Below are 25,879 nucleotides of genomic sequence, written 5' to 3' on the forward strand. Positions count from 1 at the left end.
TTAAAGGGTGAGGCGGGCAGGGCAAACTGGCCAGGGGGTCTACTAAGACCCCAAGGCAGATGAGTCAGCCAGGTGAGGAGCTGGGGAAAGCATGTGCAAAGGCCCTGGGGTGAGGGAGCCTGACCCAGGTGAAAGCCTGTGAGAAAGACACAACGGCAGAGGCACAGGGGGTGAGGGGCATAGGTGAGGCTGCTGGTGATAGTGACTGCCGGCCGTGCTGGGCCTCTGCACTAGTCTTCTGCTGAGACCAAGGGGAAGTCACAGAGAGAAGCTGAGCCGGGTCGGGCTGCACTGTAGAGATTTCCATTTTCACAGAGATCCCTGGCTGCGGGGAGAGGGGCAGCAGGGGTAAAGCCAGGGCAGGGAGGCCCAGGACTGCCAGACCGGGGCCTGGCAGCAGAGGGACTGGGGTGGGGGGGCGGGGTGCAGAATCCCCAGACAAGTGGTGGGCGGAATCCAGCGAACAATCCCCCCACACGCCCCTCCCTCATCCACCTCTGAAGCTTCCTGCCCACAGCCAGCTGCAGGAGGGAAGGACGACCCGGAGACTCGCTGAGCCGCCAGTTCCAGAAGCTGCTGAGTTCCGGCAGGGGTTCTTTCCGTGCTCGGAGCGGTCTCAGCTGGGAGGTACCAGGGAGGGATGCTCACTGCATCTCAAGATTCAAGCTCAGCCTGTCGAGGGGGGTGGCCTTCCCGGGGCCCCTCCGGCTGGCCAGCCCTGCCTCGCGGGCAGAGAGAGCCCCCACCTGCCTTGCAAAGCTAGGGAGACAATGGCCTGGTGCCACCTGCCTCCCTCGGGGCCTTTCGGGAGCAGGGTAGCTGGGTGACCATCGGGGCGGTACCAGGGGTTCGGCAGACCCAGGGTGCCTGTCAGGGGCCAGCTCCTCGCCTCCCTGCCCAGCGTGCCCCACCCTGCAGGGCACAGAAGACTCCTGCCTCTCGCTCCCCCCATTCTCCTTCTGCTTCCCGGGAGCCTCAGCCCAGACTTAATTCCCAGGAGAGGTTCGAGTCACGAAGGCGGCCACTTCAGGCAAGGGGTGGGCCTTGGAGGCTGCCGGGAGAGGGAGAGGTCCTCCCCTCAGGGTGCTCCCCATAGGGGTTTCTGCAGCCTTGGGCCGGAGGGCTGGGGATCCTATGGGGCCCAGGGCGCCTGTATCACCCATGCTGGGCCGGGCTGCCCCGCCTCTTCCAGAGAGACCCCATCCCTGTTCTGGGGCCCGCTGGGCCGCGACACCCACCTCTAGCCTGGGGGCTCCCTCTCCGAGCTCCCCAGTACCAGGGGCTCTCGGGCATGCTCTGAGGTGGGCGCTCGACAAGGTGTGGGAGGGGCGGGGGCCCCCGACCTGGCAGGGGATCTTCAGGGCCAGGCCAGGGTGCAGGCTGCCCGGAGTCTGGATGGAGCCGGCTTGGCTCAGGAGCGAGCAGCGCTTCCGCCCGTGTTCTGTGGTGCTAAATATAGCGGCCAGGGAGGGGAGTTTCCGGTTACAGCCCCCCCCACCCCCCAGTGCCGGGAAATCGATGCCAGCTCCATCAGGCCCAGCGGCACTGCCTGCTGACCTGCCCCATCAGGCTGCAGAGCTGAATGAGGGGGCTGGACCGCACCCAAGTCCGGGGGCTCTGCCCCTCGCCCCCCGCCTGCCGCTCCCCAGCCCCCAGCTGCTCCCCGGCACCAGCCTGCCAGGGCCCCTCTGAGGCAGCGGGCAGCACCTGCAGGTCAGCGAGGAGGGACAGTGGGGCCCTAGAGGGGGGGCACCAGGCAGGCAAGAGGGAGGGAGGTGGGGTGGTTCTAGGCTGGGCAGGGTTCCCGCCCTGCGAGCCGTTCTCCGGATGCACTGAGGCCCAGCGCGGCCCGCTCCTCTGGACCCTGCCGCAGCCGAGCCCTGCCAGCCCCCTTGGTCGCACAGCACACACCTGAGGGCCACTCCCAGCAGTGTGCCACTCAACTGGCTGGGCTCCCTGGAGGCCCCACCTGGGTCGCAGCCAGCATTTGCATACAGGTGGTGCCGCTCGGGTGGGCCCCTTGGGCACAGCCTCCTCAGGACGGCCTCGAATGCCAGGCCCAGGGGCTGTCTGCACTGTGCCTGTCGCCCCCGCCCCCTCCCCCTCCCCGGCTGAAGGGAGGGGCCTTCCACGTGTGCTGCCTGTGTGGGGTCAGCCTGGGGCAGGGCAGGGGGATTACCGGACGGCAGGGTGACCTCAGCCAGAGAGAGTGGCCCCCACCTGGCAGTGGGGTCTCAGCGGGAGCCAAAGGCAGGCCCTTCCTCAGCACCCGCCCCATTCCAGCCTGAGGTCTGGTCCGCGGGGACGCTGAAGTCAGGTTCGGAGCAGAGCTCCCCACCATGCCAGCTCCTACTGCCTGTGACAGCAACAGCCCGTGGGCACCTGGCCCTCCCCCAGCTGCCCACAACCCATCATCCGTGGCACCGCCCTCGGTGGACCAGAGGACTTGGAGGGCTCTGGGGGGGAGGGCCAGGACAGGTCACCAGCTGCAAAGGGGGTCAGGCTGGCCCTCATTCCAGGAGCGTCCCCAGCGCTCAGGCTGGGCCCCCGTCCCCGACCGACCGACTGCCCAACCTGGACTGTGGTGACTGGCACACCCTCGCCACTTAGGACCCCCATCCACCCGCTACGTGTGGAGCATTTACTGGGAGCGTAGCTGAGCAGTCACCCAGCTCTCCTGTGAGCCCAAGTGTTTTAAGGGTCACAAAGGTAGCTCATGCAGCCCCTGACCCTTAAGACAGGCCAGTGTGCAGGGCAGGGGTCCTCCCAGCTTTGTAGGCCACGCCACACACAGGCCAGAGGGCAGAAGGAGTTCTTATCACCGACTCCAACTCCCCAGAGCACTACCCGGGGCGTCGGGGGGGGGGGGGGGCGGTGCTAGACCCAGAGCGGCCCTGGCTTCGGACTCCAGGAGAGGGTAGGGTGCTGGGAGCACGCGCCCTTGAGAATGAACAGCCTGCGGCTCTGTCCCCACCTCCTCCCCAGGGCTGGCTCTGCCACCGCTCTACGGCCACACCATGGCCCACCACTCTGTCCTCCCTGAGCGCCTGGCCTGGCCGAGCCCCCACCTAAGGCCTGACCTTAGCCGTCTGCCGGCCACCAGCTGCCCTCAGCAGTCCCTGCCCTGCCTGCTGCCAGAGGCCTCTTGGTGGAAAGCCCACCCTCCCCCAGGGCCCATCGGGGAAAGACCCGCGGTCCCTCCACCTGCCCCGGCCCACCTGGGGCCACCGCTCGGAGCCAGAGGACACAGGCTGGAGTTGTACAAGCCTTTATTGGATCTGCAGGAGGTGACCGTGGCCGACCTTGGTCCCGACCCCCCGGAGTCTCACCGGGGACCCAGCCCAGGGGCCACACAGCTGAGGAACCACGAGATGCCAAAGAGGACACCAAGGGTCTTGGGGACATCCGGGTCATCCGCGAAGGCCTGGGCCCCATCCAGCGGCAGATGCACCACTTGGATGAGCTCGCCCTCCTCTGCCAGGCCCCCGCCCGGGCCGCTCCGCTGGGAATCGGTCACCTCTGCGTAGAACATGGTCTGGCTGGAGCCGGTCAGTCCCACGCCAGACCTGCGGGTGGAAACAGCACCTCCTGAACCGCCCACACGGGCCTCACGGACACACCTGTCCTGCTTCCTCCAGCCCTCCTTCCAGCCACCCCCCCCCCGCCCAGGCCAGGCAGGCCAGTCTGGTAGGCAGGACTCCGGGGTACACCCCCCCGGGCCCCCCACCCCCAGATTCCTGCGACCTTCGGGTGTAGCAGAAACCTGGCGGTATGCTAGGTGTGGCCTCTGGGATTCTTATGTCACGTGGCAGAGATGGAGGGATTCTGCAGGTGTAACTAAGGGCCTTAATCAGATGACTTTGACTCGTCCACAGAGATCACGTTGGTGGGCCTAACCGAACTAGGGGAGCTCTTCAGTGCAGGTTTGGAGAGGGGAGACGGAGGAAGTCAGAGAGACAAGCCCGTCCCGCAGGCCTTGCGGACAAAGCAAGCTGCCCTGTGAGGGGGCCACGTGGTCCAGGCCCGCAGGTGGCCTTAAGTTGCTGACTGTGGTCCCCGGCCACCAGCCAGCCAGGAAACGGGGCCCTCGGTCACACAGCCCCAGGGAGCTGAATTCTGCCGCGACCGTGTGCGCCGGGAAGGGGGTCCCGAGCCCCAGCCAAGCCCAGCCGACCCTGACTGCAGGACAGCAAAACCCTGAGCGCTGGGCCCGTTCCCAAGACGCAGACGGCTGACCCACAGCGACTTCGAGGTCCTAACTGTGGGCTGACGGAAGCCGCGAGGTCTCTGCCACATTCGGCAGTGCAGACGCCAGGCAGGCCGCTGCCCTCTGCTCACGCGAGCCCCTCAGCCAGGGCCTCCCTTCCCACCCGAGGCTCCAGGCGGGCTGGAAGCAAGGGCCCTCCTGGCGACCCGTGTGACCTGCCCTGTGAGAGCCCCCAACCCCAGCATCTGCAGGACACCAGTTCCAGGCTGGGGACAGCCATGCTGAGGCAGCTGGGGCGTGGAGGGGTGCGGACAGGTGGCCAGAGCGGGCCGAAGGCTGCCAGGAGGGGGGCAGACACCCAGGGGAAGTGCGGTGGCCCAGACTGGCGAGAACGGGCAGCCACGGGAACTGCCGTCTGTGAGGGCAGGGCCACGGCGGGGCCCGCCCACGTCCCAGAACCGCAGGGGAAGGTCCCGCGTGAGTGTGCGGGGGGCGGGGGGACCGGCGGCACCAGGCCAGCCAGACACCCGCAGGGCGGAGGCTGCTCTTGCAGACCTGCCCGGGCGCGGAGGGCAGAGACGGCTGACAGAGCTTCCGTGCCCCACCCCCCAGGAGGGCCAACCCCATCCCAACCGGCCTCACCTAGCTGCTTCCCCCGCCCCAGACTCTTATCTGCCACAGTCCTCTCCCGATGGCCTGTTTACAACGGTGGCCACAGGCCGCGCCTTTGATGGAAGCGCCAGCGTGTGGGGTTTCCGGTCCCAGGTTCCGCCAGCTTGTGAAGGAGACAGGCACAGCCTTTGACCCAGAGCAAGAGGAATGTGCCTTCGGGCCTTGTCACCTGTGCCTGGCAGGTGAGTGGCCTGGTTCACCTCCACACGAAGAAAAGGCATGAGATCTCTCTGCTGTCTGTCCAGCCCCCGGGTCTGCAGGGACAGCTGCCCTGACCTCTCCTCCAGCCCCTCAGTCCTGCCCCCCTGCCACAGCCACCCCTTGCCTCCAAAAGGCAAGTCTTTACCATGCTGCTTGCTGCCTAGAGCCCTCCTGGGCTCCCCAGCACCCACACGATCAAGCCATAGCCCTGCTTGTGGAAACGTTGCAGCCTGGGCCGCGCTTGGGCCGGCCTCTCTGCCACGACTCCGCCCAGGCTCACCTCATCTGGGGTCCCCCACCTTCCAGAGTGCCTCCTCCCGGCTCAACGCCAGCTCCAGATCAGGCCCCTCAGATCCTCTGGGACCCCAGCGCCGAGGAGGACGCCTGCAGGTCACCGAGCCCTGCCCCTCAGACCAAGACACTCAGCCGCTTGGCATCTTATGTTCGACGCGGGGGCTCCCCCGTGTGCCGGAGGTCAGCTCCAGCCCCCCGCCCCTAGGCCAGGGAGACACCGCGACAAAGCCCTGGGCCTGGGCCCCATACCGAGTGGTTCCTGCACTGGGCTGAGGAGCAGAGCTCCCCCCTCTGGGGACGGCTGCCAGCGGCCAGTGCTCAGCGCTGGGGATGGGGTGTCACTGCCAGGACCGTCCTCCTGCTCCCAGACTTCACCAGGGTCAGGGACCCTGACAGCATTCCTGGGGCAGGGGTGGGATGGGCCTCACCCCAACATCCCATCCTGGGAGGACAGCCCCAGCTGCGGGCCTCGTGGGGAACATGGTGGGGACACCCGGGCTCCAGGCCACACGGCTTCCGCTCCCCAGCAAGGCCGGACCCCTGCCCCCCCCCACCCCAGCCTCATTCCTGAGGCGCCGTCTGCCAGCAGATCTGTGACTCACCCCCACCCCCAGCGCCCGGTGCTTAATCCCACAGGAAGTAGAGGTATCTGTCGGCAGCAGCTGCTAGGGCCGCAGGGTGGGGGCGCCGCGTGCTCCAGAACTGCCCCCCAGAGCCCCGGGTTCCGGCCTGGATCGCGACCTGAGGTGCGTGCCGCCCCACCTCCCCCCAACTCCATGTTGGAAAACAAAGAGGAGCCACACACCCGTGAGGACGGGGCGCTCGCTGCCCCCCCGGCGCGTCGCACCCCTGGGGGCGGTGCTGACCACAAGATGCCCCCCCACCCCGGCCTGGCAGGCCCGCGGGCCCAACCCCACTCACTTGTAGGTGGCGACCCGGCGCAGGTCGGAGGGAGCCAGCCGGTAGCCGCACTCCTCCCAAGCCTCCGCACAGGCCACGTCCTCCAGCGAGAGCCCGGGCTGGTCCACGAGGCCAGCGCACAGCTCGTAGGTCACCCCCGCCGAGCCAGGCAGCTCCACCTGCAGCGCCCGGGGTCCATCCTGGGCCACGGCCGCCAGGGACCCGGGGAAGAGGCGCTCCACCTCGCCCACATACACAGCTGGGGGCCGGGGGGGCATCGACCACGGTCACAGCCGTGCTGTTGAGGCCTCCACGTGCCCCGCTCCAGGCCAGACCCCCTCACGGGGCGTTAGTTCCCCCTGGAGCACCCCCCGCCCCCCGCCCCATGTCTGCGTTCGGACCCGATGGCCCTCAGGGGCCTGAACGTGCCCCCTGCAGCCCTCCCCTCCCCCCGCGGCCTGCTCTGGCCGGCCTCACCTGGCCGGAACTGCTTCACCAACACCAGGCTCTGCTGGGAAGAGTTGAACATGAGAATGGCCACACTGCGGGGGGTGGACAGAGCTCAGCACGGAAGCAGCCCCCTCACCTCGTCTCCCTGGGGCCCCTGGCCCCCATGCCCCGTTCCCAGCATGCCGGGCCCACCTCCTCTCCCCAGCACCCTGGGAAAACTGGTCCCTTACCGGGATGGGGAGACTGAGGCCCAGGCAGGGCCAGGGCTGGCCAGGCCCACTGCATTCCAACTGGCCGAATGGGGGCAAGAGGGTGGGGTTAGGGTTAGCTAGGGGTGGCAGCAGCCGAGGCTGGGTGACTGACGGGACACGTGGCCCCCGCTGGCCAGCCACCCACCAGCCACGCTCCTCGAGCCACACTGCCATCCAGTCCACACCCCTGATGCCCGGGGCGGGCGAGGGCACCCAGATGGCCTCTTCCAGGTCCACCGGGGCCTGAGCCGGGAGCCAGAGGCAGGGGTGGGGCTCCAGGCCCCCAGGGGCCCAGCATCCCAGGGGGCAGCAGTCGGGGGCTTCCCAGGCAACCAGGCCAGGCTGGGCTCTCACCTGTCATGTGTCTTCATGAAGTCCCACGACTTCTGAGTACCATTCTGAAAGAAATGGCACAGGGGTGAGGGTGGGCCACGGGGCTGCCAGCGAGGCTCCAAGCGCTCAGGGCGGCTGAGAAGGCCAGACGACCCGCGCACCAGCCCCCGCCCGGAGACCCACTGGAGGCCCACCGAGGGAGCCTCAGCAGGTGGGGGAGGAGCAGGAGCGGGCCGGCCGGGGAGGTCAGCGACAGTCTGGTGCTCCGGTGGGGGGGTGGGGCGAGGCAGAAAACCAGAGCAAATGGTGGAAAGGCACAGGCTGACCTCAAGTCGCTGCAAAGGGACGTATCCTGTCACCAAGTGGAGGGTGGACTGTGGGGGCTGTGGGGGAGAGACAGGCAAAGGTGTCCTTACAGTCAGGACAGGGAGGGTCCCCAGGGCACAGAGATCAGGTGTTCACTGCTGAAGCTCCCTTGGGCCAGGGGACAGGGTGACAGGAAGGCAGGAGGGGCTGGCCGGCCTCCTGAGAGGGCATCGGCACCACCCGAGGCAGGCGGGAGGCGGCCCTGCAGGATGGAGTGATGTAATGACAACGACCGGGTGATAGCCCCTCCCCCAGCCCGGTGTCTGTCTCAGGCCGTCTCTCGCACATCCTGTGGTCCTGCTGTTTTGTCACTGGCCTCCACCGTCCTGCCCCCCAGGCCTGGGCAGCACACCCCCAAAGGGCTCCTGGGGCTCCAGGCAGCCATCAGTGAACGAAGGAGGTGGTGCAGGGCCTGCTGGGGGACGGTCAGGGGGTGCGAGGGGCCCAGACTCCTGCCAGCTGGACACCGCTAGACAAGGTGGGCTCCCATCCCAGGGGCCAGAGCCAACAACAGCATTCCACTTGGCCCTGCCTGCTCCCCAAGGGGCCTCTGCCAACGGAGCTGGCCCTAGGGCCCTGGGGCCCCGCCCCGAGGCGGCCTGTCACCAGCAGGCTTAGCCTAGCCACCCTCAGTCACTGGGCCGGCCCTAAGGCCCTGGAGAGCTGCAGGCCCCACTTTTGGGGCTCTATCCAGGCCCTGAAGACACGAGAGACACAGAATGTGCCGCTGGGGCTACAGGAGAGGGAGGACTTCCTGGAAGAGGTGACAGTGCACCAGGCCCCACTGAAGCGAGCGAAGGGTGTTCCAGGCAGAGGCCCCCACGCTGGTGCAAGAGGAGCGGGGAAAATTGGTTTCAGCTCGGCTGGAGGCAGAGGAGTCCCAGAGGAGTGGTGGGGCCTTTGTTTCCAAGGCGGCGGGAGGGTGGACACCCTGTGGTGCACAGCTCGGGCTGCCTGGGAGGCCGTTGAGAGGCACCACCCCCAGGAGGCAAGCCTGGGCCTGCCTGCCATCTGGCCACCCTGGGGCCAGCCACCCACCCAGGACGGGCTCCAGAGGAGGCCTGCTGTGCCTCCGGCCTCCCTCGGGATACGGGCCATCTCGTGCGAGTCTTGGGCACTCTCTCAGCTCAAGATCAAACTGTCTGTCAGACCCTCAGGTCCAGCCAAGGCAGGGTGCCAGGGGCAGTCCAGGAGAGCCAGTGAGGCCCAGCCAGCCCCTCCACAGGACCCCCGGACCAGCCGGTTGGGTCCTAGGCCTGGTTAATCTTCCAGGGGCCCTGGGAGGGAGAGACAGGACTTCAGAGCCACAGACATGACCTGCCTCTGGCCTGTCTGGCCAGCACGTCTCCCCTGACCAGGGGTAGCTAATGACAGAGGGCTGCAGATGTCCCTCAGTGGCACACACAGCCCAGCCCGATGTCCCCTGGAGGCGTGCTGCGTTGGTTCCCAGGCCTGTGCCCATCACGGCCTCCTCTGCTCTGGTCACCAGCACCCATTAGTGGGAACACACAGACAGGCTACCACACTTCACAGGCACTGGGAGAGGGGCGCCTGGCTGGCTCAGTCTGCAGAGTGTGCGACCCTTGATCTTGGGGTTGTGAGTTCAAGCCCCATGCTGGGTGTAGAAATTACTTAAGGATAAAATCTTAGAAGAGTTCCTGGGTAGCTCAGTCGGTTAAGCGTCTGACTCTTGACCTCAGCTCAGGTCAGAATCTCAGGGGTGTGGGTTCCAGACCCACGTTGGGCTCTGCACTTAAAACAAAAACAAAAACAAAACCGGGAGAGAACTGCAGCCATAGGCCCTAGAGCAGTTATGCACCTGGCCCACTCTGCGCCTACCCACTGCCTCCCGGAGCCTCAGTCCCTGGGGGGCTGCGCAGCCACAGTCAGGCATCCCCAGCCAAAGTCAGTGCCAGGGAGAAGGGCAGCCACCTCCAGGCCCCTGTCTGTCACCTGACCCCCTGCGTCTGTCCCAGGCCAGCACTGCCAACTTGGGCCCATCCCAAGGACGGAGCCAAAGGACTACATGGGCAGGGCAAGCGAGGGCCGCGGGGGCCTCCCTCAGGCTGGAGGCTGCTGAGCGAAGGGCCACGGAGAGGACAGGTAGCCGCAAGCCCAGAGGCAGCCGGGGAGAGGAGCACGGAACACCCGGCCCAGCTGACTGGGAGGCGGGCGGGCGCCGGTGGACCCGAACCACAGAGCTGGTTCTCATTCGCCCCACAAATACTTCTCCCGAACCTGCCTTGTGCGTGGCGCCCAGGAAGTCGGCTGGTCCTGCTCTTCCTGTGACAGGTGGGAGGGCGGGGTGGGGGAAGGATGCCCGAGGGGCAGCCCGCCTGGCGGCCGAGCAGGTGGGGACTCTAAGGTGCCCTCGGAAGCAAGCCCACGTGCGGAGCGCTGGGGCCCTGCCAAGCCTCCTTGGAGGGATGAGTGGTCCCCCAGCGGCGTCCGACCCGGGCGCTTACCCCGGCTGGGAACCCGGCTCGAACCGGAGCCGCACGTAGAGCCGGGGAGCTCGGCCAGGCGCGAGGGGCGGGGCTCCGGCGGGGGCGGGACCTATGGTGGGGGCGGGACCCGGCGGGGGCGGGGCTCCCGCGGGGCCGGGCGGGGTGGGGGGTTGCCCACGGTGAGCGGGGCCGCGGAAGGCGCACGCGCGGGCGGGCTCACCTGGCGGTAGTGCAGCGTGAGAGGCCGCAGGTAGGGCGAGGCTGCGCAGCGGCCCACGGCCGCGCCCTCGATGCGCTCCATGGCAGCGCGCCGGGCAGCCGGGTCCGGGCGGCCACGGGCAGAGTGCGCACGGGCCTCGGGCGCGCGGCGCGTGACCCGGCTTTGAGCATGCCCAGTGCGCGCGGGGCGGGGCGGACGGGCGCCGAGCGGGGGCGGGACGGGGCGGACCGCGGGCGGCACCTGCCAGGGTCGGGGGGCCGCTCAGGTGAGGCGCTCCCACTTCCGCGCGCTGCGGGAGCCGAGCGGGGAGGGCCAGCCCGGTGGACCCCGGCTGCGGCGCAGGGCTGGCGGGCGGGGCTGGAGGGGACCCGCCGGACCCGGGACTTCGCGGTCCAGCTGCGGCGGGATGAGCCGAGCGGCTGTCCCAGCCCGCATGGGTTGACCAAGGCCCGGAGATTAGGTGGGGGTCAGGCCCCAGCCGGGGAGAGGCTGGGCCCTGAAGAGAACGGTCAGGGGTCGGGGCTGCCTGGTGGCGCCTGCGAGAGGAGGAAGGAAGGGGTCGGTCGGCGGCTGCGCGCGGGGTCACTGCGCGGGCGACGGTGGGGGACAGTGTAGTCACCTCCAGGGTGCCTGTTGGCCGGGAAGACAGAAGCTCTGGAAGGAGGGCGAGGCAAAAGAGCCCGGGAAGGGGGCGGGACCAGGGCCATCGCAGAGCCGAGCCCTCCCCTGGGGGGGCAGGGGGCTGGCCTGGGAGGCGCTGCCCACCTGCCGGACTCGGGAGGAGCTGACACTCCCTGTCTCTGGAGCTGTCCGGGCCTCACCTCTGGAGCCTGCTGCTACCCACCCCTTCCTGGGAAGTCCCACCGTGCTGACACCCCTCTAGCTGTGGAAAAGCCCCAACAGCTGGACTCTTGCCTTGGGTGTGGATGTGCGGACCCCTTCCAAATTCACCCACTGCCTCCCCGGGACCATTAAGGTCCGTGGGGTAGGGGCGCTGAGTCCTGCTCTCTGAACTACGGCCCCAGGGCTAATAGCCCAGACAGGTCTGGCCATGTGGCCCCGAAGCTGACTCCCATGTGTCTTTATCCATTGCTGCGTAAGTGCAACAAGGCACCCCAGCATTTTGTGGCTCAAAGCAAGCACCCATTTGTTGCTAGCTCAGTCCATGGATGGCCCCCGCCCAGATGGGCAGCTCTCCCCTCGGGTTTGTCTGCGGTTGTGGTCAGGAGCAGCAGGGCTCCGTGGGCTTACGTGACCCGGATGGCCTCTTTGCCGTGTGTCTGGCCCCTCCCATGGGCTGGCTGGCCTTCTCCCGGTGTGTGACCTTTCCGTGTGTGGCATGGCAGTCTCGGAGCAGTGGGGTTCTCCCACGACAGCAGCTCCCCCAGCACATGGTCACGAGGCCGTGTTTCCCATGACCCACCTCAGATGTCTTGCAGCACCATTTCCACTGTGTCCTGTGTCACAGAGAAAGTCCTGAGCTGCCCGGGTTCCAGGGAAGGGACCTCACAGGGCTCTGGAGCACCGGGCCCCCAATAATCCTGTAGGGGTTTGCCCCTCCCAGCCTTCGCCACCCGCCTAGTGTCCTGGGGTGGGGGGGGCGGCGGGCGGGCAGAGAGACGAACACCAGGGCCCGTCCCAGAAGCTGGCCCCACCCCACCCAGCAGCCAGGTGCACCTGTCCTGCACACACTCCGGGCCCAGGGACGCTCCCTTCCCAGAGCACAGGACAAATCACAGAGCTGAGCTGGCAAGAGCCCCGGCCTGGGCAGAGGAGGGGCCGCAGGGAGCTGCAGGAGCATCTGGGAAGACGCAGCATCTCACAGAGCATTGTTTCCTTCACATTGAGGCGGAAAGCACTGTGCATCACATCAGCGGCTCGTAGCCTAGACTGCGGAACTTACCTCCCTTCAGTACCAGCGAGGTGCTGCTCCTCTGGGAACTTGCCTTGGGTGTGGATGTGCGGACCCCTTCCAAATTCACCCACTGCCTCCCCGGGACCATTAAGGTCCGTGGGGTAGGTAGCAGCTCTGTAGAGTTGCCGTCTGCCCTGCTGAGTGCACTCCCGGCTGGACGGCTCGGGAGACCCTCTCTCCCCCGGCCCTACTGGCAGCCGGAGGCAACGCGCACCTCCCTCCGGGGGCCAGCAGGTGAGCGGTGTGCTCTCGCCCTAAGGGAGAGTGTCTGTTGGGTCATAAAAAGGAGGCAAAGTCAGATACACGGGTGAACTCGGTGTCATGCCGAGTGAGGGAAGCCAGACGCAAGAGGCCACGTCGTATATGATCCCACGGACGTGAGGCAAAACAGGCAAATCCAGAGACAGACAGCAGTTTAGGAATCGCCAGGGGCTGGGGTGGGGGGGCTGCTCCTGGGGATGAGGTTCCCTCTAGGGGCGGAGCCCGAGTTCTAGAGCCAGGCAGTGGGTGGGGAAGACCACTGGAGTGCATACAGGGTGAGAGGGTTAACGTCACATGGATTTCAGTTTCTTTAAAAGGGGAAAAACTGTCTGTAAAACCGCTCAAGGCATCTCCCCCAGCCCCATCCCCCACATGCCCTAGGGCCCTTCCCCTTAGTCCTGGACGTGGATGTGCACCCTAAATGTGGACCTGGGGTCAGGAGGCCACGGGTGGCAGTGAGTCTCTCCAGGAAGGTGTGAATCCAGCCATCGTTCTGAAGTGCCTACCACATCCAGGCGGCCTGGAACCGGGGGACCCTGGTAACAGGCACTGGGCCGAGTACCCCCCTCAGTGCAGGGGGGGTGGGCTGGGGGGCAGTCTAGCCAAGGAGGCGCCGCTCCCAGAGACCTGGAGGAAGGGGATGGGTCAGGACGGAAGAAGCCCTCGGCCCTCAGCAATGGGGGCCCATCCCAAAGCCACCTCCGGAGGCCCTGCTGAGCCCCATCTGGAGGCTGAGCTGGTACGGAGCCCCCGTGTCCGTGCCCCAGCGCCTTGGAGGCCAAACCGGTGGCTTAAGGCAGCACAGATTTTTTATCCTGCAGCTCTGAGGGCAGGGGTCCAACACAGGCCTCACTGGGCTCAGCCGTCACCGGGGCCACTTTCCCTCTGGAGGCTCCCGGAGAGCACCTGGCCTGGCCTTTTCTGCTTCTAGAGGCGCCCATGCCCCTTGGCCCTCTCCCTGACTCTGCTCCCATCATTACGTCTCCTCCTCCCCCCCCCCCCCGCTTCCTTATAAGGACGTTGTGATGACCTGGCCCACCCCGATAATCCAGGCTGATCTCCCCATCTCGGTGAAGGACTTAATCATTCCGTGCCACATACGGTTCCGTTGCCCCAGTGCTGGGGACCAGGGTGTGGACATGGGGAGCAGGGCAGTGGGATGCCGCCGGGGCTCCCGAAGGCCCTGCTCCTCGGTGCCGGGCGGGCGCTGGCGGGGCGGCCGGAGGCTGCCGCTGGCTGCGGCCTCCCACTCTCTGCAGGAGCAGGGCGGGCTCACCGGCTGCACAGTGGTCCCCACGGGGAGGGGGGCTGCGAGCCCTGATGGCCTGGCCAGCAGGGCTTTCCGGTGGCACCAGGCTGCAGGGTGCTCTCAGGCAGTAGCCAACAGCCTGGGCAGATAGACAGGCAGACACTGGCTTCCTCCAAGGTTCAGCCTTTTCGTAGTGAGGGTGATGGGCAAGCCGTGGTCCAGAGAGGTGAGGATGCTGGTCGGGGGCTCCTGGTGGGAGAGACTCGGGGTGGGGGGCAGCACCAGGAGTGAGGGCCAGCGGGGTGGGCCGGCAGGAACAGTGCAGCCGGGCCTGGGCGTGTAGAGCAGGTGCACAGCTAATGCGTGGAGGGGCTGAGCCAGAGGACAGTCAGGGAGGGGCAAGTTCAGGGGCACAGGCACGGGAGCCCACCGGCTCTCAGGCATGAGGATGAGGGGTGGGTGGGGCCCCGAGGGTGACGGTATGGAGCTGTAGGGGTGCGTCTGGGCACCACACACAGGTGAGCAGGGATACCCGAAGGCAGGGAGCAGCTGAGTTGAGGAGCACGCGCCATTGTGCCCCACGTCACTCAGTGGTCGCTGGTGGCCTGCCCGCGCGCGTGTGTGTCCTGACCTCTGTGTCTCTGCAGCCAGCTGTGGGCAGAGGGCCTCCAGGCTTGGTGTGGGTGGGTCTTCTCCGCTAAGCAAAGGGGCCGAGCGAGGTGGGCACCTGTGCAGAGGACCCAGGGGCAGCAAGGCTCCTGCTGGGGCTGAAGCCTCACCTTTCTGGGGGGCTCAGCTCCCCAACCTCCGTGAGCCTGGGGGAGCACCAGGGGCGGCAATGGGGAGAAGGTACCAAACCCCTGATCCTTCCCGGGCGCCCGGAGAAGCCTCTTTCTTCTTTTCACGTCAGTTAGGAAGGGACTTCGGGTGATGGCTGTGTGTTTTGTCTTGGGCTTTTTGCTTATCTTTTATTTTATCATTAGAGAGAGAGAGAGGGGAAGAGTGCGAGCGGGGGTGGGGCAGAAGGAGAGAGAATCTCAAGCAGGCTCCCCACTCAGTGCAAGCCCAACACGGGTCTCAATCCCGTTGCCCTGGGACCGCGACCTGAACCAAAATCCAGAGTCAGACGCTGAACCGCCTGAGCCACCCAGGCGCCTGGCTGTTTGTGCAGTTGTGGGTTGAAGGTATTTTTTCCCCACCACACGGTATGTGTAACGCATTGGTTACGACAGGCTCAGCCACAGACAAACAGGGGAGCCGCCCACAGGAGTTCAGACGGCACGGGGTCGACCATCTCGCGTGAGAAGTCTGCAAGGAGGAGGCCCCAAAGCTGTCCCCGAGCTCCGCCACGCACAGCACGTCAGCCCCGCTCAACCTCACGGTCACAGGGTGGCTACCGTGGTCCCAGCCTTGTCTGCAGACCCCGTGGCATCAGTACACGGGAGGGGCTTTGCAATTGAGAGGAAACCCTTGCCCAGGAGGCCCCGCTCTGAGGACCAGTGACCATTCTCCTCCGAGGTCTGGCCGGGGGACATTGCCTTCCCTGAGCACGGACCACAAGGGTGAGGAGGAGGTCAGGTGGCCGCAGAGCGGACGGAGGGGAGCGTCCACTGCCTCAGCCCCACGGCCGGGGGACTTCAGCTCCTCCGCACGTGCGCGTGTACACGTGCCCGTTTCCCCTCCCGGGGCGTCCAGCTTGGGACCCCCTGCTAACTCGGCACTGGACGTTTGTCTCCTTCGAGGGAGTGTGCACTTTGTAGCACATTCAGAAGAGCGTCTTGTTTGTACCTCCTTCCACGCTTAATCTTCTCATGTAATCATCCCTTCTCTTTCCTTCTCCTGCGATGGCTCGTCTTACGCGTCAGCGTGGCTGTGCCGCAGGGGCCCGGGTATTTGGTGGAACGTTACGCCCGGCGTTTCTGGGTGAGACGGACATCTGACTCGGCGAACTGAGGGAAACGGAGGCCGCCCCGGTGTGGGTGGGCCTCGTCCGATCAGTTGGGGCCTGAAGACAAAGGCGGAGGGGGAGAACCTGACCCCTCTGCCCGTCTTCCAGCTGGGACACGGGTCTCCTCCTGCCTTTGGGCTCAGAGCGGGACCCACGGCCGGCTCTCCTGGGTCCGGTCGTGGGGCCTTGTGGCCAGCACGAGCACGGGGGAACCTGTCCCTAGAGTGACAGCACAGGCACGGGGGGACCTGTCCCTAGAGTGACGGCACGCGCACGGGGGGACCCGTCCCTAGAGTGACAGCATGAACACGGGGGACAGGCCCTGAGAGTGAGATCACAAGCACGGGGGGACCCGTCCCTGAGAGTGACTTTGATACACACAGACATTTATATATCCGTCTGTTTCTCTGGAGAACCCGGGTCAACGCCCCTGGTCATCCTGCGATGGGTCTTGTGTGGCGGCCACCCTGGACTGGTGCCCCTTCTCCAGGACCCAGGGGTCCCTCGTCTCCCTGATGACTTCCAGCCTAGCGTCACCGACCCGTGCCTTCCTCCTCCCTGGTCTGCTTCCTCGTGTGAGGGGTGTCTCCCGAAAGCCAAGTATTTGGTGTCCTCAGCAGCTGAGATCCGGGCGGGTGTCCTAGCTTGAAGACGCGGCTGCCCAGGGCTTCTGGCGTCACAGGAACGGCGGAGCCAGTCCCTGACCCCTTGGGGGGGCCTGTGCCCCTCTGGCTGCGTTTGGATCCTGAAGTCCCATCGCGTCGGGTCTGGGATGGGCTTCTGGATCCTCAGCCAGCGACCCATCTGTTTGCAAACGTGTGCCCTGCAGTTTGTGAAACCTTCTGGCATTTTCTCCCTTCCGTTTGCTCACCGCTCCAGAACCCCGTTGGCTGGATGTCAGATCACACCTCTGTGGTCTGTTGTTTGTATGTCTGCCCTTCCGTTCTGCTGAATGGGAGCGTTTCTCAATTTTAACTTTCAACCCATCTTCCAAACTGCTGCCGTCGTGTCTCTGACCCCGGGGAGCCCGTGCCTCCTCTCCCGCCCCCGCCTTCTCGGCGGCGCTGTCCCTGTTTCCCGACGCGATGTTTCAGCCTCTATCGGGGCGTTACAGGCGGTCCCTCGTGCACACTCGCCGTCCTGTTTCCTGTAACTGTGGCCCCGTCTGTGTCTGGGCAGGTGTGTCACGGATGGGGGGGTCTGGTGTCACCGTCCAGCCCCGGGGAGCCCAGGTTTTCGTATCGGGGTCTTTGCTCTGGCCTGAGCCTTGTGGACGGAGCTCACGCTGGCCCCGCCCACCGCCTCTGAGCCCTGGTCCCCCAGAGAGGCCGGACCGCATGGCCGGGCCGCTCGGGCTTTCTTCCTGCCACTGCCGATGCCCGTGCCAGTGCCGCCCGGTGTCACTGCTGACTTCACGTCTGACTCCACAGTTCCACCTCTTTGCTTTGCCTGTTTTTCTTCAGAATTAGCTTATTTATCATTAACCTTCACTTTTCCTTACAAGCGCTAGAACAAATGGGATAAAACCAACAGGAGGGATTTGAATCGGAATGGCCACTGGGTCTGTGATGACCCGGGAGAACGTGCGTACAGGCTCCCCGCGCCCAGACGGAGCCCCCTCGTGCACCCAGATCTGCCTGGATCTCTCTGGGGTGCCTCTTTGTGGACTCGGATCCCCTGCTGTTGGGGACACCCCCCCCCGCTGTTGTGGATGCCCCCCTGCTGCCCCCCACTGCTGCCAACGCCTCCCCAGCAGTGTTGTGCTGCGTGTGCCTGGGGAAGCGGCACCGCTGGTTTTCAGACGGTAAAGTGCGACATGTTGTGCAAGGAGAAGAATATAAAAACCAGTTAAAAAAAATGGCAAAAGAGACATGCAGGAGCCCGATACGAAATAGCACATTTTTGGTTCCCTGGAAGCCGCTGGGGGGACTGTCCCAGCAAAGCAACTTCCTCCAGACGTCGTGTCCTGTCCCCTGGCTTTTAGCACTTGGTGTACGTCCCCGGCCTACGTTCTCCCTGTTTTGACAAGCGGCTCAGCGGTAGGCCCCCCAGGAGGAGAGACACCGCAGAGCCTCGGCCTCCCAGTCGGCGGGCAGGGACGCAGATGATCTCTGGACGCCCAGGCGCCCACGGCCCGGGCAGGGCAAAAGGCAGGGCCAGGAGGATGGGCTGCCCCGCGTGTCTGCTTCTGACCCACCAGGGTCCTCTGCGCACTCTCTGGCGTAGGTCAGGCACGTGTCAGAGCCGCTGCTCCTGGGGGAAGCTGTGTCCTCAGCTGCCCAGTCCGGATGGCCGACCCTCACAAGGCACAGCTGTCCCGCAGACCTCTCCCCCCACAGCCCTGGGGCTCCCTTCCTGGGGCTCCTGTGTGAGACACTGGGGTCTGCATGCTGGGCTTCTCTCTTTCTTGGTTTGCACGCTTGTTTTCCTGGAGCAGGTCTTTGAGAGAGCACACGTGGCAGATAGCGAGACACCTCGCATGTCTCAGAATGTTTTTTATTCCATCTCATACTCCGAGGATGGCTTGGCTGGGTATGGAATTCTAGGTTGGAACCACTTTCTGCAGCACTAGGGGCAGTGGGCAGGCAGTTCGTCGCCTCCTTGTCTGCCTGCCTCCCGTGTGGCTGCTTCTACTTCCGAAGGTGTCCTGAGGCCTCTTTTGGGATCCAAAACGTGTTGCTTTGGAGAGTGTCCCATTTGTACTAGAAAAGAGTGTGCCTCAGTTTATCGCATTATCCAAATTGCTCACATCTTTGCTTGTGGCTGCTCGAGCTGTCTGTGTGCAGAGAGGAGTTGGAGCAGGTCGCTTGTCATCTGTGGCTTTTTGTTTTCTGAAGCTATGTTTTTAGTGGCATATGTGTTCTGTTCTCTGATCTGAGAGTCATGTCACACTTATTGATATTCCTCTTTGTCCTTTGTGATGCTTGTATTTTAGAATGGTTATAACAGTCCATTTTATGCTTGGTATGTTTTACTGCAATAAAAAAATATAAAATAAAACAATCAGAAACCACGCACTTCCAAACAGGAGAACACGCTGATGAGCGACGTCCCGCGCCTACCATGGCCACACTCAACAGTTGGTCCACGGCAGATATGTGGTCGGGGCCCAAATGCTAGACAACTGCAAGGGAGGACCTGAGGACACTGAGATCCGAGAGACACACGAAGGAGTTACAACATGCGGGCCATGCGCGGGCCCTCATCAGACCGACTGTCCAGGAAACTGGAACCAGACTGGGCACCAGTGTGCTGAGGGCACTGTAGTCCCTTTCTGGGAAGTAGTCTCTTAGCGATACAAACTGAAATATGAAGCCATACCTACGATTCGCTTCAGAACAACCAAGTGGGAGGAGGCGTGTCAGAGGGTGAGGACGAAAGGTGGAGGCCGGAGGCAGGAGGGATGGAGGAGGGTCTGTGTGAGCCGGGTGATAAGAGGCCAAACTCCACCCCCACGGCCCCCGTGCCCCCTGAAAGTCCTCTCCACCCGAGTCCTGCGTCTGTAATTCAGGCAAATCTTCTCTGAAGAGTCCCTTCTCTGTTTTGTTCTCGGAGGGAACTCATTCGTGCCGTCCCTCCTCCGACCGCTGTCTCTGCCCTGGTGCGGCTGCCGGCTCTGCACCCCGCCCTGTTCCAGGAGAGGCCTTGCCATGACCTTCCCTGGTTCCTTCTCTGGGGACACCTCCTGAGCCCCGTGTTTCAGTGGCATCAGGACCTGTGTCTCCACCGGCTCTCTCTGAGACTTGGGCTCCTGCCTCTGGTTTCCTGTGCCCCCCCCCCCTCCAGTCTGTCAGTCTGTCCTGCCCAGGACACCCGGGCCACATTACTCCCTTCTTCCCTCAGGCTGGGCTCTTCCTTGGCCTGGCCTTGCCGACTGCATCACGGAGCCTGCCGGGCTGGGACTCAAGTGCGTGGGCCGGGGGTCGGGGCGTCCTCCTGCTCACACGGAGGCCGCGCCCCCGCCTCCTCCTTGCCACCACCCTTCCTAAGGCCCCGACGCCCACCCTCGGCCTGCCCTCCTGGCTGCGTGGCTTCCCACCCCTCCGGCCTGAGCCCTGCCCCTCTCCCGCCGCTCCTACCTCTAACCGGGGGCTCAGTGTTGGGTGGCCCTGGGTCTGTGGCACCTGCACCCCGAGACTCCCGGGCTCCTCGCTGGGATCCTCCAGGATGTGAGAAGTGGGGCGTCAGCTGTCCACAGCCCTTCCCGGGGCTCCTCGGGGGCTCGTGGGAGCCCCTAAGTGCACCTGCCATTTCCCGTGTACGACTGAGCTGAGCTGTAAGCAACGCCCCGGCCCCTTCACCCCATGTGCCGCGTGTGCCCCGTGTGCCCCACGTGGGACTTGACGTCAGCCCCGAGGGCAGCAACGGGACCGAGTGGCCGGGGTGGCGTCACGTGGGGGCTGCCTGCCCCTCTGCTGCCCGACTGTGTCAGGGTCTCCCCAGGACAGAGTGGCTCGTGCAGCCCAGAGCCAAGGGGCGGTAGGGCCACAGCCCCTGGCCAGGTCTCAAAGGCTGCAGGGGGCGCAGGGTGGGTTTGGGGTGGCCCTCCTGGAGAGGGGGAGGCAAGGTTGAGCTGGAGCCTGGACGGGACCCCGAGGCCCACAGACGGGCAGAGAGCGTGTGGGTGTCAGGCAGAACCCTGGCCCTGACCTCACTCAGGCCCCGACGCTGTGCAGACCCAGGCTCCCGGGACCCGCACCGCCTTGCGGGTGGGTCCGTGTCCCCCTGAAGCTGGTGGCTGCGCCGTGGCCCCATGTTCCCAACCTCTAGGCGCCCCTGGGTCTCGAAGGGAAACGGTTCGGCCAGGAGCCCCCAGAACGCGCAAGCCCCATCGCGGACCGTGCCCACCCGGAAAGCACGAGCAGGGGAACAATGCCCTTCGTGTGACAGACTTTCCCCTCTGTGGGAGAAAATAGAGTCTCATAGAATGGCGATTTCCTGCATTTGTGCCTGGGCCTGAGGGGTGATTCACGCAGAGACCTCCCACAAAGAGGAGCCTCTAGCCAAGTCCGCCAGGGCTGGGTGCCACTGGGGCCCTGCACGCCCCCCACCCCCCAGACCCCCAGGGCCAGGCAAGGTCCGTCCACCAGCCATCCGTCCTCTGAGCCGCAGCCCGACCCCAGCAGCTTCAATGTGTGCAGAGCGGCTGGAGCTAGACAGGCGGCAACAGGGCTGGGAGATGTCACGGGGGGCTTTCTGGAGGAGGGGGACCCGAGCGAAAGGCTAACAGCTATGCAGGGGCCAGCCATGGGCAGCTTGAGGAGAGCGTCTTGGGGGACAGTGGGTCCCTGCGCCAGAGAAGTGAGGGACAGGGTGCCTGTGGGCTTGAGTACCGAGGGGCCGTAGTGAGGGCAGGCCATGGGCACTGGGGGGGGGGGGGGGGGCAGGTTCGAGGCAGGCATGGCCGTGGCACCGCCTGGGCCGCTTCCACAGTGTAGGGCAGAGGGTGGAGTGTGGGGGGCACCCTCAGATATAGGGAGGCTGGGGAGTGATGGCCAGTGAGGACCACCATGCCAGGGCTGAGGCTGAAGGTGGCGCTGGGTGAGGTGACAAACGGTCCCGAATGGCTCAGGCAGGCCCAGACCCTAGGGGATGTCAGACCTGCCTGTCCAGTGGGGACAGTCCCTTGTGGTAGCAGGAGGAGCCCGAGGGCACCCTCTGAGGTCTTTCCCTTGTGGAGAAGAGGGGTGAGGGCAGGGCCTCGGGGCAGGAGATTTGACCCCTGGACCCCGCAGGGGGCAGGGGGCAGACCAGGCGGCCAGGACCGACCCGGGGCCCGGCTGCCGCTGAATTGTTCTCCTTTGGAAACGCAGTGAGGATGCTGGTCTCCACCCGGGACAACGGGGCTGCCGGCTGAAGAGTCCTTTGCTGTGTCCCTCCCACGCTGACGTGTTCTCCAGGGCCCTCGGCCTGTCAGCCCATCTCCTGACTTTATCCTAACCTTTCTGTAGTCTCCAGGGCCAAAGGGCCACGTGTCCTTGAGCCACCCAGCCACTGCCGCTCCCTGTGGACACTCCTTGGTCTTCCCTGGGCCAGACCCTCGCTAACCACCCTCGTGGCTTCTCCTGAGGTTTTTGCCACCCCCCCCCCCTCCGCCGCACCAAAACCCACCGTGGCCAGACCACTCCTCCTCTGGAGTTCTGGGGTCCTGCCGGGGCACACCTTTCTCCCGCCCTTGCCCTCCCCTTCAGGGCCCCCACAGTGCAGGGATAGTAGGGCTGACCACCTTGCTTTGGGTGACACACAGACCTCTCCTTGTATGTCCCCGACACCCCTGCCGGGCTGGCCCACGTGGCCATGTGGCAAGGCTCCGCTCAGAAATCCCGCCGCTGAGCCTGCTTGACACCCTCTGGACCCGGTGGCATTGGCTGCTCCCGGCCAGGTGCCCACCCACCTGGCGGAGAGCACAGCCCGAGGGGGTGGGGGCGTGTGGGCAGGCTCCTCCCACCCCCCCTCTGCTCTCTTTGGGCAGGCACCCTGTGGGGGGATTGGGGCTCTTCCCACCCCTCTGGCCCATTTCTGTGTCCCTCACAGCTGTGTCCCCCCAGATCTCTTCCACACCAGACACCCACTTGGCGTCTGCCTTTCAGACAGGTTCAAGTTGGAGCCTCTCCTAGACCTTGTGACCTCCAGCTCCTAAGGCCAAGGACCCCTGGGGGGCATGGCTCCCCTCTTCCCCTGGTGGGTGCTCAGTTCCTTGCTAAGTGCTCTGCCCTTTGTAAAGCACCTAAGTTCCAGTGCTGAGCTGGGTGCTCTCTGTCTGACGCCTCGCTTCACTTGCACAAACCCCCGTGTGATAGCTAAGGAGTTCAGAGGGGCACAAGGCTTGCCCAGGGTCACAGAGGAGCACCTCCAGCAGTCTGTCTCCGTGGGGACTCAGCCACATGGGGGCTGGGTGGCAACCCTCCCCTGGCTCCTCTGGCCTCGGACAGCAGTCTCCTGCAGCATTTAATTTCCGGGTTGCCCACTGTCCCCTTGGTCCTCTGCCAGCTCGTCCAAGCCTTTGGTCACCAACTTTTCATCAAGTTCTGCCATTGAAATGCCAGCAGTTTTTTCCCATTGAGTTGGGTTGAGGTTGGCGGGGGAAGGCAGCACAGGCCACACAGGGGCTTCAGAGGAAGGAAGTGCAAGAGATTCCAGGGCACTGGGGAGACGGGCAGGATGGGGGCTGGTCAAGGAAGGTCCACGCCGCGTGGGGGGGACAGCGGCAGAGGCTGTGACCATCTGTGCCTTGACTCGCTTGGGCGGGAATGGTGGGCTCTGGTGCTGGGCCAGGTCCCATCTCCCACCCAACCCTAGATCCCACTCCCAGCTGTGGGTGAGCATGTGATCAAGGTCCAGCCAATCAGAGTGCTACACGGGGCTGCCCCCCCCCCCCCTCCGCGCCCACCGGGCCCTCGTGAGGGACCCCAAGAAGACAGCCGGTCCTCTGTGAGCAGAACCGCCCAGCAGAGCCCAGGGGAGGGCGGAATGGGAGGCCTGGCCCCAGGTGGGGCAGCACCTGGGCCACTGTTTCCCTCACTACCCCTCCCCCCACCCCAGGTCACAGTCCTGATTGTCAGCCTGGAGTCCTGAGTGGACTCTCTCTCCTCCTGTAGAGGCAGTGGGAGTTGGATTTCCATCCCCTGGAACCCGAGTCCTGTCTGCTGCTGTTCTGAGCCCCTAGGAGCCGGTCATCCCCAGTCAGGGATGGGGGAAGAGGGCAGGCCTGGGAGGGGCACCCCTCTGCCTGAGGATATCCCTCCGGCTTCCTCTGCCCCTCCCCCGTCTCTACAGGATCTGATCTCATGAGCCCAGCCCCCACCATCACCTCCCCAGGAGGGGACCTTCTGGCCCGTCCACCCACCCTATAGACGGGCAGACTGAGGCTCCGAGGACGGGACCGAGCTGAGCCCTGGCCAAGCCCCTGCATCTGTTCGCAGTCCCCCCGCCCCAAGCCCAGGACGCCCCCCGGGGCAGGTGGCCGTCGCCTCTGACCCCTGGCTGGGGCGGCCTCAGCGTCTGGTCCTCGGCTCGGAGCGTTTCCTGCCCCCCCGCCCGAGCCCGGCCCCGCAGGAAGTGGCCGCCTCCCGAACAAAGGGGCCGGCGGACAATGGCCATTGAATTGGGCCGGGGCGCTCGCGCACTGACGGGCCGCCAGCTGCCCCCGCTGATAAGGCCCCGCGCCGCGGCGCGCGGCGCGGGGACTGACGCCCGGCCCGCCCCTCACGCCGGGCCCGCCCCGCACGCCCGGCCCGATCCGAACACCCCGCCGCCCGACGTCCGCGCGCTTGCCCGGCTCCGGGACGCGCCGCGGGAGCGCGGGGCTGACGGCGGCCCCTCCCCTCCGGCTGCGGACCAATGGGCGGCCGGCCCGCCCCTGCCGGCCGCGCGGGGCCAATCGGAGAGCTCAGCGCGGGAGCGGCCACGCCCCCGCGCGGCCCCGCCCCCGGGCCTTGGTGGTGCGGGACCGCGGGCTCCCCTGGCCGCCTGGCCCTCGCGCCGGCGAAGGGAGACGCGCTCTGCGGGGGGCGTGGTCTTTGGGACTTACCCCAAAAGGCGTCAGAAGTCCTGGCGCTGGGGTGCGTCGGCGCCTCGCTGTGCTTCCGTGGCCGTGTTTGGGTGGGACGCCTGGCCGTGATGGTGGCTGTGGCTTTGGCGGAGGTGGCCGTTGGCTCCCATCCTTGGCAGGGAGAGCGTGAGCGTGGTGACTCTGCCAAGGCCCCCGAGGTTGGGTCGGTGGGGTGACCGTGGTGATGGTGGTGCTGGGATGTGGCCCTGAGGAAGCAGGACCAGCGTAGGTGGCGTGGGGAGAGGTCGCTCTTGCTCATGGTGACATCCCTACCTGTGGGCTGGCGGGTCGTCACCACAGGCGTGGCAGAGGCGCTGCTGTCACTGGGAGTGGCTCCATGGGGTCGCCCACGCAACTTGGGTGCCTCAGCGCCCCTGCCAGCTGACCTCCTGCCCCTCCTGCCTCCCAGGAGCACCCCATCTCCTGGGTCACCATGACCCCTCTGTGGCTGGACAGGTGGACACACACCTGACCTTCAGGTGACAGAGTGGCCCTCAGGTAAACGTGCGCCCGCTTGGCCTGCCTGCCCCTGTCCTGGCCCTGGCCGTGTCCTTGCCCTGGCCACCCCTTCCCCTCTGCCCCTTGATCCGACACCTCCAAGCTGCCGCTGGCCTTCCTGCCCACGGCTGCCGGAGGCTGCCTGTGCCCACCACAACGTCCCCGATCACATCCTCTGAAGGCAGAGCCAGGCAGTCATAGGTCACAATTTGTGTTGTTTTGTGGGTCCTCCAGCCAGGCCATGGACACCTGAGCCTGCATCAACAGATGCCCGCCAGGACCCGCCCGCCCGCCCCCCAAGCGCCACACCCTGCTCCTGGGGCTGCAGGAAGTGGGAGGCCTGGAGGCTTTTGACTCTGGCCCTTTATCAGCTTCCTGCGGCCAGCCCAGCCTGGGCCCCCGCGGCGCCGGGACGACGGGTCAGCAGTGACTCACTGGGAGCCTGGCCTGGGGACACCCTGCCCCCCCCTCATACACACACCACTCCCCCACCTATGCCCTCCTGCTCTCACCCAAGCCTGCACCTGGCTGGCAAGGCCACTCGGAACCCCATTCCCAGGAGCCCTGGCCTGCTCCAGCCCTGCCCTTCTGCCACACTCCACCCACCATCTTTCCCGTGGTTTAGGGTCCGGCTCTGCCCTCGGGAAAGACTTGCAGGTCCCTCCCAACCCCAACCCCAGCCACCAGGGCTGTCTGCCCTCCTTGCGATCCCAAGTGCCCAAAGCCAGTCGGTCGGTGAGCAGCCAGGGTGCAGGGTCCACCAGGGTCAAGCACACACCTCCTCTGCCCACCTCTTTGGACACACACTTGCTCCCCACCCACGGACTCGAGACTCCCCTCCCCGCTCCTCTGCAAGAAACACGACGCCCCATCCTGACCTCCCCCACCCCCAGAGGCTTTGACCTAATGTTCCCCTCCTCTCCACTGCCCTCTGTCACCAGGTTGGTGGCCCACCTGCCTCTTCTGTGCCCCACTGTGGCCTGACCAGCGTCTTCTCCTTTGAGTCCTGGTGTGGACCCTCTCTCCTCCAGGAAGTCTTCCCGACTAACCCCTACACCCCTCCCTCACTTCAGGGCCTCCCAAGGGAGGGATGTCACCACTGCATGGAGCTTAGAG

The 25,879-nt window shown here is 65.6% G+C and overlaps 1 protein-coding gene and 1 long non-coding RNA gene across 4 annotated transcripts; both read right to left on the reverse strand.

Moving 5' to 3' along the window:
* Positions 1–3,252: 3,252 nt before the first annotated feature.
* NUDT14 (nudix hydrolase 14) lies at positions 3,253–10,509 on the reverse strand. 3 transcript variants are annotated; one of them, XM_043557121.1, is made up of 6 exons: positions 10,342–10,509; positions 7,635–7,643; positions 7,330–7,373; positions 6,752–6,816; positions 6,296–6,533; positions 3,253–3,566 (listed from the first exon to the last, which is right to left on the reverse strand). In XM_043557121.1, exons 1-6 carry the CDS (start codon positions 10,420–10,422, stop codon positions 3,326–3,328), a joined length of 678 nt encoding a protein of 225 aa, XP_043413056.1. In that variant the 5' UTR covers positions 10,423–10,509; the 3' UTR covers positions 3,253–3,325. The 3 variants fall into 3 exon arrangements, with proteins under 3 accessions (XP_043413056.1, XP_043413054.1, XP_043413057.1); XM_043557119.1 differs by having other exon boundaries at positions 7,635–7,691; XM_043557122.1 differs by lacking the exon at positions 7,635–7,643 and having other exon boundaries at positions 10,342–10,508.
* Positions 10,510–17,599: 7,090 nt separating this feature from the next.
* Positions 17,600–25,437, reverse strand: LOC122469605. Its single transcript, XR_006293547.1, has 2 exons — positions 24,245–25,437; positions 17,600–18,688 (listed from the first exon to the last, which is right to left on the reverse strand). It is a non-coding gene; the product is annotated as an uncharacterized LOC122469605 (long non-coding RNA).
* Positions 25,438–25,879: the final 442 nt, after the last annotated feature.

This window comes from Prionailurus bengalensis, chromosome B3, assembly GCF_016509475.1.
Source record: "Prionailurus bengalensis isolate Pbe53 chromosome B3, Fcat_Pben_1.1_paternal_pri, whole genome shotgun sequence".
In the NCBI taxonomy this organism is placed as follows: Eukaryota; Metazoa; Chordata; class Mammalia; order Carnivora; family Felidae; genus Prionailurus; species Prionailurus bengalensis.

Coding starts and splice junctions, on each gene's coding strand:
- NUDT14 (XM_043557119.1), bottom strand. CDS start 10,422: ATGGAGCGCATCGAGGGCGCGGCCGTGGGCCGCTGCGCAGCCTCGCCC. Junction 6,817..7,329: donor TTCATGAAGACACATGACAG/GTGAGAGCCCAG, acceptor CACCCCCCGCAG/TGTGGCCATTCTCATGTTCA. Junction 3,567..6,295: donor CGCCGGGTCGCCACCTACAA/GTGAGTGGGGTT, acceptor TTCCACCCGCAG/GTCTGGCGTGGGACTGACCG.